At 37.7% G+C, this 14,906-nt stretch overlaps 1 protein-coding gene across 1 annotated transcript in view; it reads right to left on the bottom strand.

Moving 5' to 3' along the window:
• The window catches only part of npas3 (neuronal PAS domain protein 3), a gene marked incomplete at both ends in the record, with an annotated part of 490,733 nt that overhangs the window by 271,846 nt on the left and 203,981 nt on the right, over positions 1-14,906 (bottom strand). The window contains one exon of the mRNA XM_084144362.1: positions 1,738-1,824. Coding sequence (XP_084000488.1) covers positions 1,738-1,824 — 87 coding nt within the window. The remainder of the gene's footprint in view (positions 1-1,737; positions 1,825-14,906) is intronic.

Here is a 14,906-nt window from a genome sequence, read left to right as displayed (position 1 = left end):
TGACTGAGTGACTCAATGTGAGCTAACAGAACAGGGCTGCTGGCAGCTGAGCTAAAATTAAGGAAAAATTAACTTCCGGAGGACCTATCGTCCTTTCCTCTCTTCCTTTTCTTCCTCTGTATCCGCTGCTAAAGCCACATTCTATCACTCTAAATTTCAAGCTTCTGCCTCTAACCCTAGAAAACTATTTTCCACCTTCTCCCCCCTCCTTAATCCTCCTCCCCCTCCCTCCTCCCTCTCTGCGGACGACATTGTCAACCACTTTGAAAAGAAGGATGACCGGTATCCCTTATTTATTTTCTTTCCAAAACACTTGAGCGTGCTGTCTCTGACCAACTCTCTCGCTACCTCTCTCAGAACGATATTCTTGACCCTAACCAGTCAGGCTTCAAGACGGGTCACTCAACCGAGACTGCTCTTCTCTGTGTCACGGAGGCTCTCTGCACTGCCAAAGCTGACTCTCTGTCCTCTGTTCTCATCCTCCTAGATCTATCCGCTGACTTCGGCACCGTGAACCATTAGATTCTCCTCTCCACCCTCTCAGGGCTGGGCATATCAGGCTCTGCACACTCTTGGTTTGCATCCTACCTGGCAGGCTGCTCCTACCAGGTGACGTAGAAAGGATCTGTGTTTGCACCACGTACTCTCACTACTGGTGTCCCCCAGGGCTCGGTTCTAGGCCCTCTCCTCTTCTGTCTATATACACCAAGTCACTCGGCTCCATCATATCCTCACATGGTCTCTCCTATCATTGCTATGCGGATGACACCCAACTACTTTTCTCCTTCCCCCCTTCTGACACACAGGTGGCGACACGCATCTCTGCGTGCCTGGCAGATATCTCAGCTTGGATGTCGACCCACCACCTCAACCTCGACAAGACGGAACTGCTCTTCCTCCCGGGGAAGCCTGCCCGCTCCAAGACCTCTCCATCACTGTTGACAACTCCACCGTGTCCCCCTCCCAGAGTGCAAAGAACCTTGGCGTGACCCTGGACAACACCCTGTCGTTCTCTGCAAACATCAAAGCAGAAAGCGGCGCAGTTAGCGGCGCAGGTCCTAATCCAGGCACTTGTCATCTCCTGTCTGGACTACTGCAACTCGCTGATGGCTGGGCTCCCCACTTGTGCTATCAAACCTCTGCAATTTATCCAGAATGCTGCAGTTCTCCCATGTCACCCCGCTCCTCCGTACACTCCACTGGCTTCCAGTCGAAGCTCGCATCCACTACAAGACCATGGCCTACGGAGCAGCAAGAGGAGCTGCCCATCCCTACCTTCAGGCTACCCTACACCACAACCCGAGCACTCCGTTCTGCCACCTCTGGTGTCTTGGCCCTACCACCCTTACGGAAGGTCAGCTCCCACTCTGCCCAGTCCAAGCTCTTCTCTGTCCGGGCACACCAATGGTGGAACCACCTTCCCCCTGGAACTAGGACAGCAGACTCCTTGCCCATCTTTCGAAAACATCTGAAACCCTATCTCTTCAAAGAGTATTTTAAATAATCCCACAGCACCCCCCTCACCCTCTCTCTCTTCCTCTCTCACTCTCTATCTATAAAGAGGTTTATTCTTGCTCCGTTCATTGAGTTGGTTTCGTACACTAGGCCGGGCTAACAAGTATCAAAGGACATCAAAAGCTATGCAAACTCTGAAAATGATCTTGGTGATATAAATAAACAATGTTTTAAATCACTTAATGTCCTCGATGAATGGGTTAAATAAGACTTCCAACTTACTGGGGAAATTTTGACATGAATTGGGCATCAACTATGGCCTCCTCCGCTGATTCCTCCATGCAGAAAGGGTGTAGGGTTTTAATTTCCCTACAAAGATAGATACAGTAGGGCTGATCAGTTTAAAACATTCAGTCAATGAGCAGGTGGATAAATAGCATGTGTAAACTGTAACGTAACAATGACCTCCAAGGAAGGATCTGTAAATACAATGTATATGTTAATAATAACTACTTAAGTAGATATTAGTTAAACATTCAAAATAGAGTAAAACATATTGCATGGAGCCTTTCAGTGTATGTATTGCTGTCCTTAAAGGTGCACTATGCAGACATCTCTCTGCCATTTCCTGGTTGCTAAAATTCTAATAGTTTGCATAATTTCAGTTTATGTGACAAAACAAGCAAGTATAGTGTAGAGAATCATTGTACCATCTAAACCGCTGTGAAATATATTTTCCATAACTAAAAATATTGTATTTTCAGCTGTTTGAAGCTGGTGTAGAAATCCGAAAGTAAAAGACGCAAAAACGTCTTCTATGTGCACTAGAAATAGTGCACATAGAACATATCTACTGCTTCTTAGACTTGCTTTCAATAAGAATGACAGATCTATAATTCACATTTCTATGTGAACTTGGTCGGGTCGCCCAAAAAGTGACATATTGCAGCTTTAAACCTCAAGGCAGCCAGCCAGCCTGTGAGGCATCTCATTCTGTTCCAGTCCAAGTGCTCAATAATATCACACATTATAGCCCCACGTTGACACCCAAGTACACTAAAAACAGTCTACTGATTCATATTTATTGCTGGAATAAAGCCTGCTCGGTCTGTTCAGTTCCTCTCTGGACAACTCAAGGTTTGCCTCTCTCTCTCTCTACCTCTCCTGAAGACATCCTGGGGTTAGGAAGACAGGACTGAACCCTGTGTTTCAGTAAAAGATTGTGTGTGTGTACAGGTATGTCCCAAAAAAATACACGTCACATACACATGGTCAGCAGATGCGAGTATAGCGAAATGCTTGTGCTTCTAGTTCCGACAGTGCAGCAATATCTAGCAAGTAATATCTAACAGTTCTACAACAAAAACCTAATACACACAAATCTAAGTAAAGGAATGGAATAAGAATATATAAATATATGGATGAGCGATGTCATTATCATTATCAGAGTGGCATAGTCTAAGATGCAATAGATAGTATGTGTGTGTGTGTGTGTGTGTGTGTGTGTGTGTGACGGTGTGATGAGAGCATCACAGACAGCCCTACAGTATACATTTACATTGCCTTTCAGAATAATCAACAGCTCAACTATATCAACTACCATCCTATTCTGTATGTATTTCTACACATCTTAAAGTTTACCCCTCTCTTCTACCCTTCTTTACATTCCAATGCTTTTCTCTACCTTTTTTATAATTTGGTAAATATTTTTTTATGCGTTTTTTAAATAAAGTCAAACTTAATATTCAACCAGACAGCTTATCAATGTTTCGTTGCAAAGCAGTCCTCCGCTCAGACGTGAAAGGGCCAACTGTGCATCATCTTTCTCCGCTAAGAAAGAGGGTTTATCACAAATAGAAACCCTGAGTAATTTTTCACAAAAATAATTGCCCTGCATGTGGTGTTATTTCCTGGTATTTAAAGCTTTGGCAGGGCTCCCTGTGTAATGATTGGCTGACTGAGGCTAATGTTGGCAACTAGACAGGGAAAGGAAAGCAGTGGACTATGCTGGGGTTGGCTGGGCTGGGAGGAGGTGGGATGGGCTGGGAGGGGCCGGGAGGGGCTGGGGTGGGATGGATTGGGATGGGCTGGGAGGGGCTGGGATGAGGGGCTAGGATGGGCTGAGATGGGCTGGGCTGTGGTTGGCTGCGCTGGGGTTGGCTGGGCTGGGGTTGGCTGGGCTGGGAGGGGCTGGGAAGGGCTGAAAGGGGCTGGGAGGGGCTGGAAAGGGATGGACAGAGATGGAATGGGCTGAGATGGGCTGGGCTGGGGTTGGCTGTGATGGGCTGGGCTGGGTTGCCTCCGCACACGTCAGAGGGATAACCACAAAACTAACTGTGGCCACTCAGCTGGAAGGCTTTAAAGCAGAAAAACACTGCAAGACATTATCCACCACAGCTCTCTTACCGTGGCTGGGGCCTGGTCTGGTCTGGCTACTATGTTACTGTCAGGTGAAAGTCAAAGGCCAGCTATGTTTGTGGTATGGAAAACAGCCATGGGGTTTCTGAACTCCATGTCAAATTAGTACAGACGTCAAACACAGCAGGGTCTACTGTTTAGGCGAGCACTTTAATGGAGACGTTCAGCAAGCCGCTGTTTAGCCATTTCAATCACAACACAGCAGCAAGCCTCCCTTCAGAAGGCGACCCTGAACTAATATCATACTGACTGCTACATGTTTACAGCCATCCAATGGCTTTCAATGGCTGAATGACTGAATATTACAGTACTGTTTGTAGTGACTGTAAAACTATGTCCACATATTTTCCAATATGACTGTATTTTGACAGAACTTCTCAGCTCTCTTCTGTGAGGTGTTCCCTGCCTGGGGAGGACCAGACCAAAGATAGTTGTTTTCCTGGAGGATCACTAACACCTCACTATACAGTAAATACTGCATCTCCTATAGGGACCCAGTACAGTATAACACTAGGGCTACGTCCCAAATGGCAGCCTATTCCCTACATAGTACACTACTTTTGACCAGAGCTCTATGGGCCCTGGTCAAAAAAAGTGCACTATAAAGGAAATAGGGTGCCATTTGGGATGATACCTTAGACTAGGCCTTTTCAGGAACATTGGCAGCTATAAGCTCTTTGCTCAGGTAGAGCTTATCAATTCGTCACATGCTTTGTAAACAACAGGTGTAGACTAACAGTGAAATGCTCACTTACTGGCCCTTCCCAACAATGCAGAGAGAAAGAAAATAGAGAAACAATAGAAAAGTAAAACACGTTATAATAAATAAATACACAATGAGTAACAATAACTTGGCTATATACACAAGGTACCAGTAACGAGTCGATGTGCAGGGGTACGAGGTAACTGAGGTAGATATGTACATATAACTAGGAATTAAGTGACAGTAGCAGCCGTGTATGTGATGAGACAAAAAAGTTTGTGCAAAACAGGTGTATGATGCGTTTCTGGTATTGAGAAGTTCAAGATGCAAGAGAGCAGTTACACAGATGGAGATTGGATTCAGTCATCATTTAATGGTCACAATATTGGATTCAATGACAGGGGGTACGGACATAGCCTCCTGCCATCTGAATGACTTCCATACAAAATCTCTCAGTTTATATACTGCCCTTCCAATCTACTTTTATCTTATCCAGTTGCTAACCATTATTGATTGTCACTCATCTACCACCATATCATCTACCTCCTTAGTGTAGTGTGGCACCCTAGCCAGGCCATTCCATCACGCACCCATCCTAAGATTATCAACAGTGGCCCCCAATATATCTTGGCACACTGACCTTCTGTTACTCACACGTGACACCAATATCACATGGCTTGTCCTTGTTCTCTGTCCACATACAGATTATGATCTCTCCATACATGAATGAATCTTGTATCACAAATCATCATAACAACAGGTTAATGCAGATAGTCCGGGTAGCTATTTGGTTAACTATTTACCTAACTATTTAGCAGTCTTATGGCTTGGGGTGGAAGCTGTTCAGGGTCCTGTTGGTTCCAGCCTTGGTGCATTGGTACTGCTTGCCATGCGGTAGCAGAGAAAACAGTCTAGGACTTGGTTGGCTGGAGTCTTTGACAATTTTTATGGCCTTCCTCTGACACCGCCTGGTATAGAGGTCCTGGATGGCAGGAAGCTTGGCCCCAGCGATGTAATGGGCTGTACGCACTACCCTCTGTAGCGCCTTGCGGTTGGATGCCAAGCAGTTGCTATACCAAGTGGTGATGCAGCAAGTCAAGATGCTCATAATGGTGTAGCTGTAGAACTTTGAGGATCTGAGAGTCCATGGCAAATCACTTCAGCATCCTGAGAGGGAAGAGGCATTGTCCTGCCCTCTTCACGACTGTGTTGGTGTGTGTGGGCCATGATAGATCCTTCATGATGTGGACACCAAGGAACATGAAGCTCTCGACCCGCTCCACTACAGCCCTGTCGATGTAAATGAGGGCGAGCTCAGCCCTCACGTTTCCTGTAGTCCACGATCAGCTCCTTTGTCTTGCTGACATTGAGGGAGAGGTTAATGTTCTGGTACAACACTGCCAGGTCTTTGACCTCCTCCTTATAGGCTGTCTCATTGCCGTCACACACACAGAGACACAAAATAACAAACACACACACATACTAGTGCAAAAAGAGCAATGACCTTGACTGAATGCCGTACTAAATACTTACTGGAATAATAACAGAGGAGAGGAGTAGAGGAACTAAATACTTAGTAGAATAATAACAAAGGAGAGGAGTAGAGGAACTAAATACTTAGTAGAATAATAACAGAGGAGAGGAGTAGAGGAACTAAATACTTAGTAGAATAATAACAAAGGAGAGGAGTAGAGGAACTAAATACTTAGTAAAATAATAACAGAGGAGAGGAGTAGAGGAACTAAATACTTACTAGAATAATAACAAAGGAGAGGAGTAGAGGAACTAAATACTTACTAGAATAATAACAGAGGATAGGAGTAGAGGAACTAAATACTTACTAGAATAATAACAAAGGAGAGGGGTAGAGGAACTAAATACTTACTAGAATAATAACAGAGGAGAGGAGTAGAGGAACTAAATACTTACTAGAATAATAACAAAGGAGAGGAGTAGAGGAACTAAATACTTACTAGAATAATAACAGAGGATAGGAGTAGAGGAACTAAATACTTACTAGAATAATAACAAAGGAGAGGGGTAGAGGAACTAAATACTTACTAGAATAATAACAAAGGAGAGGGGTAGAGGAACTAACTACTTAGTAGAATAATAACAAAGGAGAGGAGTAGAGGAACTAAATACTTACTAGAATAATAACAAAGGAGAGGGGTAGAGGAACTAAATACTTACTAGAATAATAACAAAGGAGAGGAGTAGAGGAACTAAATACTTACTAGAATAATAACAGAGGATAGGAGTAGAGGAACTAAATACTTACTAGAATAATAACAAAGGAGAGGGGTAGAGGAACTAAATAATTACTAGAATAATAACAAAGGAGAGGGGTAGAGGAACTAAATACTTAGTAGAATAATAACAAAGGAGAGGAGTAGAGGAACTAAATACTTACTAGAATAATAACAAAGGAGAGGGGTAGAGGAACTAAATACTTACTAGAATAATAACAAAGGAGAGGGGTAGAGGAACTAAATACTTAGTAGAATAATAACAAAGTAGAGGAGTAGAGGAACTAAATACTTACTAGAATAATAACAAAGGAGAGGAGTAGAGGAACTAAACAATTACTAGAATAATAACAAAGGAGAGGAGTAAAGGAAGTAAATACTTACTAGAATAATAACAGAAGAGATTAGTAGATGATTAAAATACTTACTAGAATAACAACAAAGGAGAGGAATAAAATAAAGTAAATACTTACTAGAATAATAACAAAGGAGAGCGGTAGAGGAACTAAACACTTACTAGAATAATAACAGAGGAGAGGAGTAGAGGAACAAAATACTTACTAGAATAATAACAAAGGTGAGGAGTAGAGGAACAAATACTTACTAGAATAATAACAGAAGAGAGGAGTATAGGAACTAAATACTTACTAGAATAATAACAGAGGAGAGGAGTAGAGGAACTAAATACTTACTAAAATAATAACAGATGAGAGGAGTAGAGGAACTAAATACATACTAAAATAATAACAAAGGAGAGGAGTAGAGGAACTAAATACTTACTAGAATAATAACAAAGGAGAGGAGTAGAGGAACTAAATACATACTAAAATAATAACAAAGGAGAGGAGTAGAGGAACTAAATACTTACTAGAATAATAACAAAGGAGAGGAGTAGAGGAACTAAATACTTACTAAAATAATAACAGAGGAGAGGAGTAGAGGAACTAAATACTTACTGGAATAATAACAGAGGAGAGGAGTAGAGTAGAGGAACTAAATACTTACTAGAATAATAACAAAGGAGAGGAGTAGAGGAACTAAATACTTACTAGAATAATAACAAAGGTGAGGAGTAGAGGAACTAAATACTTACTAGAATAATAACAGAGGAGAGGAGTAGAGGAACTAAATACTTAGTAGAATAATAACAGAGGAGAGGAGTAGAGGAACTAAATACTTAGTAGAATAATAACAGAGGAGAGGAGTAGAGGAATTAAATACTTAGTAGAATAATAACAGAGGAGAGGAGTAGAGGAACTAAATACTTAGTAGAATAATAACAGAGGAGAGGAGTAGAGGAACTAAATACTTAGTAGAACAATAACAGAGGAGAGTAGTAGAGGAACTAAATACTTACTAGAATAATAACAGAGGAGAGGAGTAGAGGAACTAAATACTTAGTAGAATAATAACAGAGGAGAGGAGTAGAGGAACTAAATACTTAGTAGAATAATAACAGAGGAGAGGAGTAGAGGAACTAAATACTTACTAGAATAATAACAAAGGAGAGGAGTAGAGGAACTAAATACTTACTAGAATAATAACAGAGGATAGGAGTAGAGGAACTAAATACTTACTAGAATAATAACAAAGGAGAGGGGTAGAGGAACTAAATACTTACTAGAATAATAACAAAGGAGAGGGGTAGAGGAACTAAATACTTACTAGAATAATAACAAAGGAGAGGGGTAGAGGAACTAAATACTTACTAGAATAATAACAGAGGAGAGGAGTAGAGGAACTAAATACTTACTAGCATAATAACAAAGGAGAGGAGTAGAGGAACTAAATACTTACTAGAATAATAACAGAGGATAGGAGTAGAGGAACTAAATACTTAGTAGAATAATAACAGAGGAGAGGAGTAGAGGAACTAAATACTTACTAGAATAATAACAAAGGAGAGGAGTAGAGGAACTAAATACTTACTAGAATAATAACAGAGGATAGGAGTAGAGGAACTAAATACTTACTAGAATAATAACAAAGGAGAGGGGTAGAGGAACTAAATACTTAGTAGAATAATAACAAAGGAGAGGGGTAGAGGAACTAAATACTTACTAGAATAATAACAGAGAAGAGGAGTAGAGGAACTAAATACTTACTAGAATAATAACAAAGGAGAGGAGTAGAGGAACTAAATACTTACTAGAATAATAACAGAGGATAGGAGTAGAGGAACTAAATACTTACTAGAATAATAACAAAGGAGAGGGGTAGAGGAACTAAATACTTACTAGAATAATAACAAAGGAGAGGGGTAGAGGAACTAAATACTTAGTAGAATAATAACAAAGGAGAGGAGTAGAGGAACTAAATACTTACTAGAATAATAACAAAGGAGAGGGGTAGAGGAACTAAATACTTACTAGAATAATAACAAAGGAGAGGAGTAGAGGAACTAAATACTTACTAGAATAATAACAGAGGATAGGAGTAGAGGAACTAAATACTTACTAGAATAATAACAAAGGAGAGGGGTAGAGGAACTAAATACTTAGTAGAATAATAACAAAGGAGAGGAGTAGAGGAACTAAATACTTACTAGAATAATAACAAAGGAGAGGGGTAGAGGAACTAAATACTTACTAGAATAATAACAAAGGAGATGGGTAGAGGAACTAAATACTTAGTAGAATAATAACAAAGTAGAGGAGTAGAGGAACTAAATACTTACTAGAATAATAACAAAGGAGAGGAGTAGAGGAACTAAACAATTACTAGAATAATAACAAAGGAGAGGAGTAGAGGAAGTAAATACTTACTAGAATAATAACAGAGGAGATTAGTAGATGATTAAAATACTTACTAGAATAACAACAAAGGAGAGGAATAAAATAAAGTAAATACTTACTAGAATAATAACAGAGGAGATTAGTAGATGAATAAAATACTTACTAGAATAACAACAAAGGAGAGGAATAAAATAAAGTAAATACTTACTAGAATAATAACAAAGGAGAGCGGTAGAGGAACTAAACACTTACTAGAATAATAACAGAGGAGAGGAGTAGAGGAACAAAATACTTACTAGAATAATAACAAAGGTGAGGAGTAGAGGAACAAATACTTACTAGAATAATAACAGAGGAGAGGAGTATAGGAACTAAATACTTACTAGAATAATAACAGAGAAGAGGAGTAGAGGAACTAAACAATTACTAGAATAATAACAGAGGAGAATAGTAGAGGAACTAAATACTTACTAGAATAATAACCAAGGAGAGGAGTAGAGGAACTAAATACTTACTAAAATAATAACAGATGAGAGGAGTAGAGGAACTAAATACATACTAAAATAATAACAAAGGAGAGGAGTAGAGGAACTAAATACTTACTAGAATAATAACAAAGGAGAGGAGTATAGGAACTAAATACTTACTAGAATAATAACTGAGAAGAGGAGTAGAGGAACTAAACAATTACTAGAATAATAACAGAGGAGAAGAGTAGAGGAACTAAATACTAACTGGAATAATAACATAGGAGAGGAGTAGAGTAGAGGAACTAAATACTTACTAGAATAATAACAAAGGAGAGGAGTAGAGGAACTAAACAATTACTAGAATAATAACAAAGGAGAGGAGTAGAGGAAGTAAATACTTACTAGAATAATAACAAAGGAGAGGAATAAAAGAAACTAAATACTTACTAGAATAATAACAAAGGAGAGGAATAGAGGAACTAAACACTTATTAGAATAATAACAGAGGAGAGGAGTAGAGGAACTAAATACTTACTAAATGAATAACAGAGGAGAGGAGTATAGGAACTAAATGTGGTCCTCTGTAGCTCAACTGGTAGAGCGTGGCGCTTGTAACGCCAAGGTAGTGGGTTCGATCCCCGGGACCACCCATACACAAAAAAATGTATAAACGCATGACTGTAAGTCGCTTTGGATAAAAGCGTCTGCTAAATGGCATATATATTTATTTTTTTAAATACTTACTAGAAAAATAACAGAGAAGAGGAGTAGAGGAATCAAACAATTACTAGAATAATAACAGAGGAGAGGAGTAGAAGAACTAAACACTTAGTAGAATAATAACAAAGGAGAGGAGTAGAGGAACTAAATACTTACTAGAATAATACCAAAGGAGAGGAGAAGAGGAACTAAACACTTACTAGAATAATAACAGAGGAGAGGAGTAGAGGAACTAAATACTTACTAGAATAATAACAAAGGAGAGGAGTAGAGGAACTAAATACCTACTAGAATAATAACAAAGGAGAGGAGTAGAGGAACTAAATACTTACTAGAATAATAACAAAGGAGAGGAGTAGAGGAACTAAACACTTACTAGAAAAATAACAGAGGAGAGGAGTAGAGGAACTAAATACTTACTAGAATAATAACAAAGGAGAGGAGTAGAGGAACTAAATACTTGCTAGAATAATAACAGAGGAAAGGAGTAGAGTAGATGAACTAAATACTTACTAGAATAATAACAAAGGAGAGGAGTAGAGGAACTAAAAACTTACTAGAATAATAACAAAGGAGAGGAGTAGAGGAACTAAATACTTAACTAGAATAATAAAAAATGATAGGAGTAGAGGAACTAAATATATAGTAGAATAATAACAAAGGAGAGGAGTAAAGGAACTAAATACTTACTAAAATAATAACAGAGGAGAGGAGTTGAGGAACTAAATACTTACTAGAATATTAACAAAGGAGAGGAGTAGAGGAACTAAATACTTACTAGAATAATAACAGAGGAGAAGAGTTGAGGAACTAAATACTTACTGGAATAATAACAGAGGAGAGGAGTAGAGTAGAGGAACTAAATACTTACTAGAATAATAAAAAATGATAGGAGTAGAGGAACTAAATATATAGTAGAATAATAACAAAGGAGAGGAGTAGAGGAACTAAATACTTACTAGAATAATAACAGAGGAGAGGAGTTGAGGAACGAAATACTTACTAGAATAATAACAGAGGAGAAGAGTTGAGGAACTAAATACTTACTGGAATAATAACAGAGGAGAGGAGTAGAGTAGAGGAACTAAATACTTACTAGAATAATAAAAAATGATAGGAGTAGAGGAACTAAATATATAGTAGAATACTAACAAAGGAGAGGAGTAGATGAACTAAATACTTACTAGAATAATAACAAAGGAGAGGAGTAGAGGAACTAAATACTTACTAGAATAATAACAGAGGAGAGGAGTATATGAACTAAATACTTACTAGAATAATAACAAAGGAGAGGAGTAGAGGAACTAAACACTTACTAGAATAATAACAGAGGAGAGAAGTAGAGGAACTAAATACTTACTAGAATAATAACAAAGGAGAGGAGTAGAGGAACTAAATACTTACTAGAATAATAACAAAGGAGAGGAGTAGAGGAACTAAATACTTGCTAGAATAATAACAGAGGAGAGGAGTAGAGTAGAGGAACTAAATACTTACTAGAATAATACAAAATGATAGGAGTAGAGGAATTAAATATATAGTAGAATAATAACAAAGGAGAGGAGTAGAGGAACTACATACTTACTAGATTAATAACATAGGAGAGGAGTTGAGGAACTAAATACTTACTAAAATAATAAAAGAGGAGATGAGTAGGGGAACTAAATACTTACTAGAGTAATAACAAAGGAGAGGAGTAGAGCAACTAAATACTTACCAGAATAATAAAAAATGATAGGAGTAGAGGTATTAAATATATAGTAGAATAATAACAAAGGAGATGAATAGAGGAACTAAATACTTACTAGAGTAATAACAAAGGAGAGGAGTAGAGGAACTAAATACTTACTAGAATAATAACAAAGGAGAGGAGTAGAGGAACTAAATACTTATTCGAATAATAACAAAGGAGAGGAGTTGAGGAACTAAATACTTACTAGAATAATACAAAATGATAGGAGTAGAGGAATTAAATATATAGTAGAATAATAACAAAGGAGAGGAGTAGAGGAACTAAATACTTACTAGATTAATAACAGAGGAGAGGAGTTGAGGAACTAAAAACTTAATAGAATAATAACAAAGGAGAGGAGTAGAGGAACTAAATACTTACTAGAATAATAACAGATGAGAGGAGTAGAGGAAGTAAATACTTACTCGGATAATAACAAAGGAGAGGAGTAGATGAACTAAATACTTACAAGAATAATAACAGATGAGAGGAGTAGAGGAACTAAATACTCACTAGAATAATAACAAAAGAGAAGAGTATAGGAACTATATACTTACTAGAATAATAACAGAGGAGAGGAGTAGAGAAACTAAATATTTACTAGAATAATGAAAAAGGAGAGGAGTAGAGGAACTAAATTCTTACCAAAATAATAACCAAGGAGAGGAGTAGAGGAACAAAATACTTACTAGAGTAATAACAAAGGAGAGGAGTAGAGCAACTAAATACTTACCAGAATAATAAAAAATGATAGGAGTAGAGGAACTAAATACTTACTAGAGTAATAACAAAGGAGAGGAGTAGAGGAACTCAATACTTACTAGAATAATAACAGAGGAGAGGAGGATAGGAACTAAATACTTACAAGAGTAATAATAAAAGAGAGGAGTAGAGGAACTCAATATTTAGTATAATAATAACAGAGGAGAGGAGTAGAGGAACTAATTACTTACTAGTATAATAACAAAGGAGAAGAGTAGAGGAATTAAATACTTACTAGAATAATAACAGAGGAGAGGAGTAGAGAAACTAAATACTTACAAGAATAATAACAAAGGAGAGGAGTAGAGGAACTAAATATTTATTCGAATAATAACAAAGGAGAGGAGTTGAGGAACTAAATACTTACTAGAATAATAACAAAGGAGAGGAGTAGAGCAACTAAATACTTACCAAAATAATAAAAAATGATAGGAGTAGAGGAATTAAATATATAGTAGAATAATACAAAGGAGAGGAGTAGAGGAACTAAATACTTACTAGAGTAATAACAAAGGTAATAACAAAGGAGAGGAGTAGAGGAACTCAATACTTACTAGAATAATAACAGAGGACAGGAGTAGAGGAACTAAATACTTATTCGAATAATAACAAAGGAGAGGAGTTGAGGAACGAAATACTTACTAGAATAATACAAAATGATAGGAGTAGAGGAATTAAATATATAGTAGAATAATAACAAAGGAGAGCAGAAGAGGAACAAAATACTTACTAGATTAATAACAGAGGAGAGGAGTTGAGGAACTAAATACTTACTAGAATAATAACAAAGGAGAGTAGTAGAGGAACTAAATACTTACTAGAATAATAACAAAGGAGAGGAGTAGAGGAACTAAATACTTACTCGGATAATAACAAAGGAGAGGAGTAGATGAACTAAATACTTACTAGAATAATAACAGATGAGAGGAGTAGAGGAACTAAATACTTACTAGAATAATAACAAAAGAGAAGAGTATAGGAACTATATACTTACTAGAATAATAACAGAGGAGAGGAGTAGAGAAACTAAATATTTACTCGAATAATGACAAAGGAGAGGAGTAGAGGAACTAAATTCTTACTAAAATAAAGCCAAGGAGAGGAGTAGAGGAACAAAATACTTACTAGAATAATAACAAATGATAGGAGTAGAGGAACTAAATACTTACTAGAATAATTACAGAGGAGAGGAGTAGAGGAACTAAATACCTACTAGAATAATAACAGAGGAGAGGAGTAGAGGAACTAAATACTTACTAGAGTAATAACAAAGGAGAGGATTAGAGCAACTAAATACTTACCAGAATAATAAAAAATGATAGGAGTAGAGGAATTAAATATATAGTAGAATAATAACAAAGGAGAGGAGTAGAGGAACTAAATACTTACACGAGTAATAACAAAGGAGAGGAGTAGAGGAACTCAATACTTACTAGAATAATAACAGAATAACAGAGGAGAGGAGTAGAGGAACTAAATACTTACTAGAGTAATAACAAAGGAGAGGAGTAGAGGAACTAAATATTTAGTATAATAATAACAGAGGAGAGGAGTAGAGGAACTAATTACTTACTAGTATAATAACAAAGGAGAGGAGTAGAGGAATTAAATACTTACTAGAATAATAACAGAGGAGAGGAGTAGAGGAACTAAATACTTACT

Source organism: Coregonus lavaretus, assembly GCF_964263955.1.
Source record: "Coregonus lavaretus genome assembly, chromosome: 27".
Lineage (NCBI taxonomy): Eukaryota > Metazoa > Chordata > Actinopteri > Salmoniformes > Salmonidae > Coregonus > Coregonus lavaretus.
The sequence above is the reverse complement of the archived record's forward strand: the minus strand, read 5'-3'. Positions and strand labels throughout refer to the sequence as shown.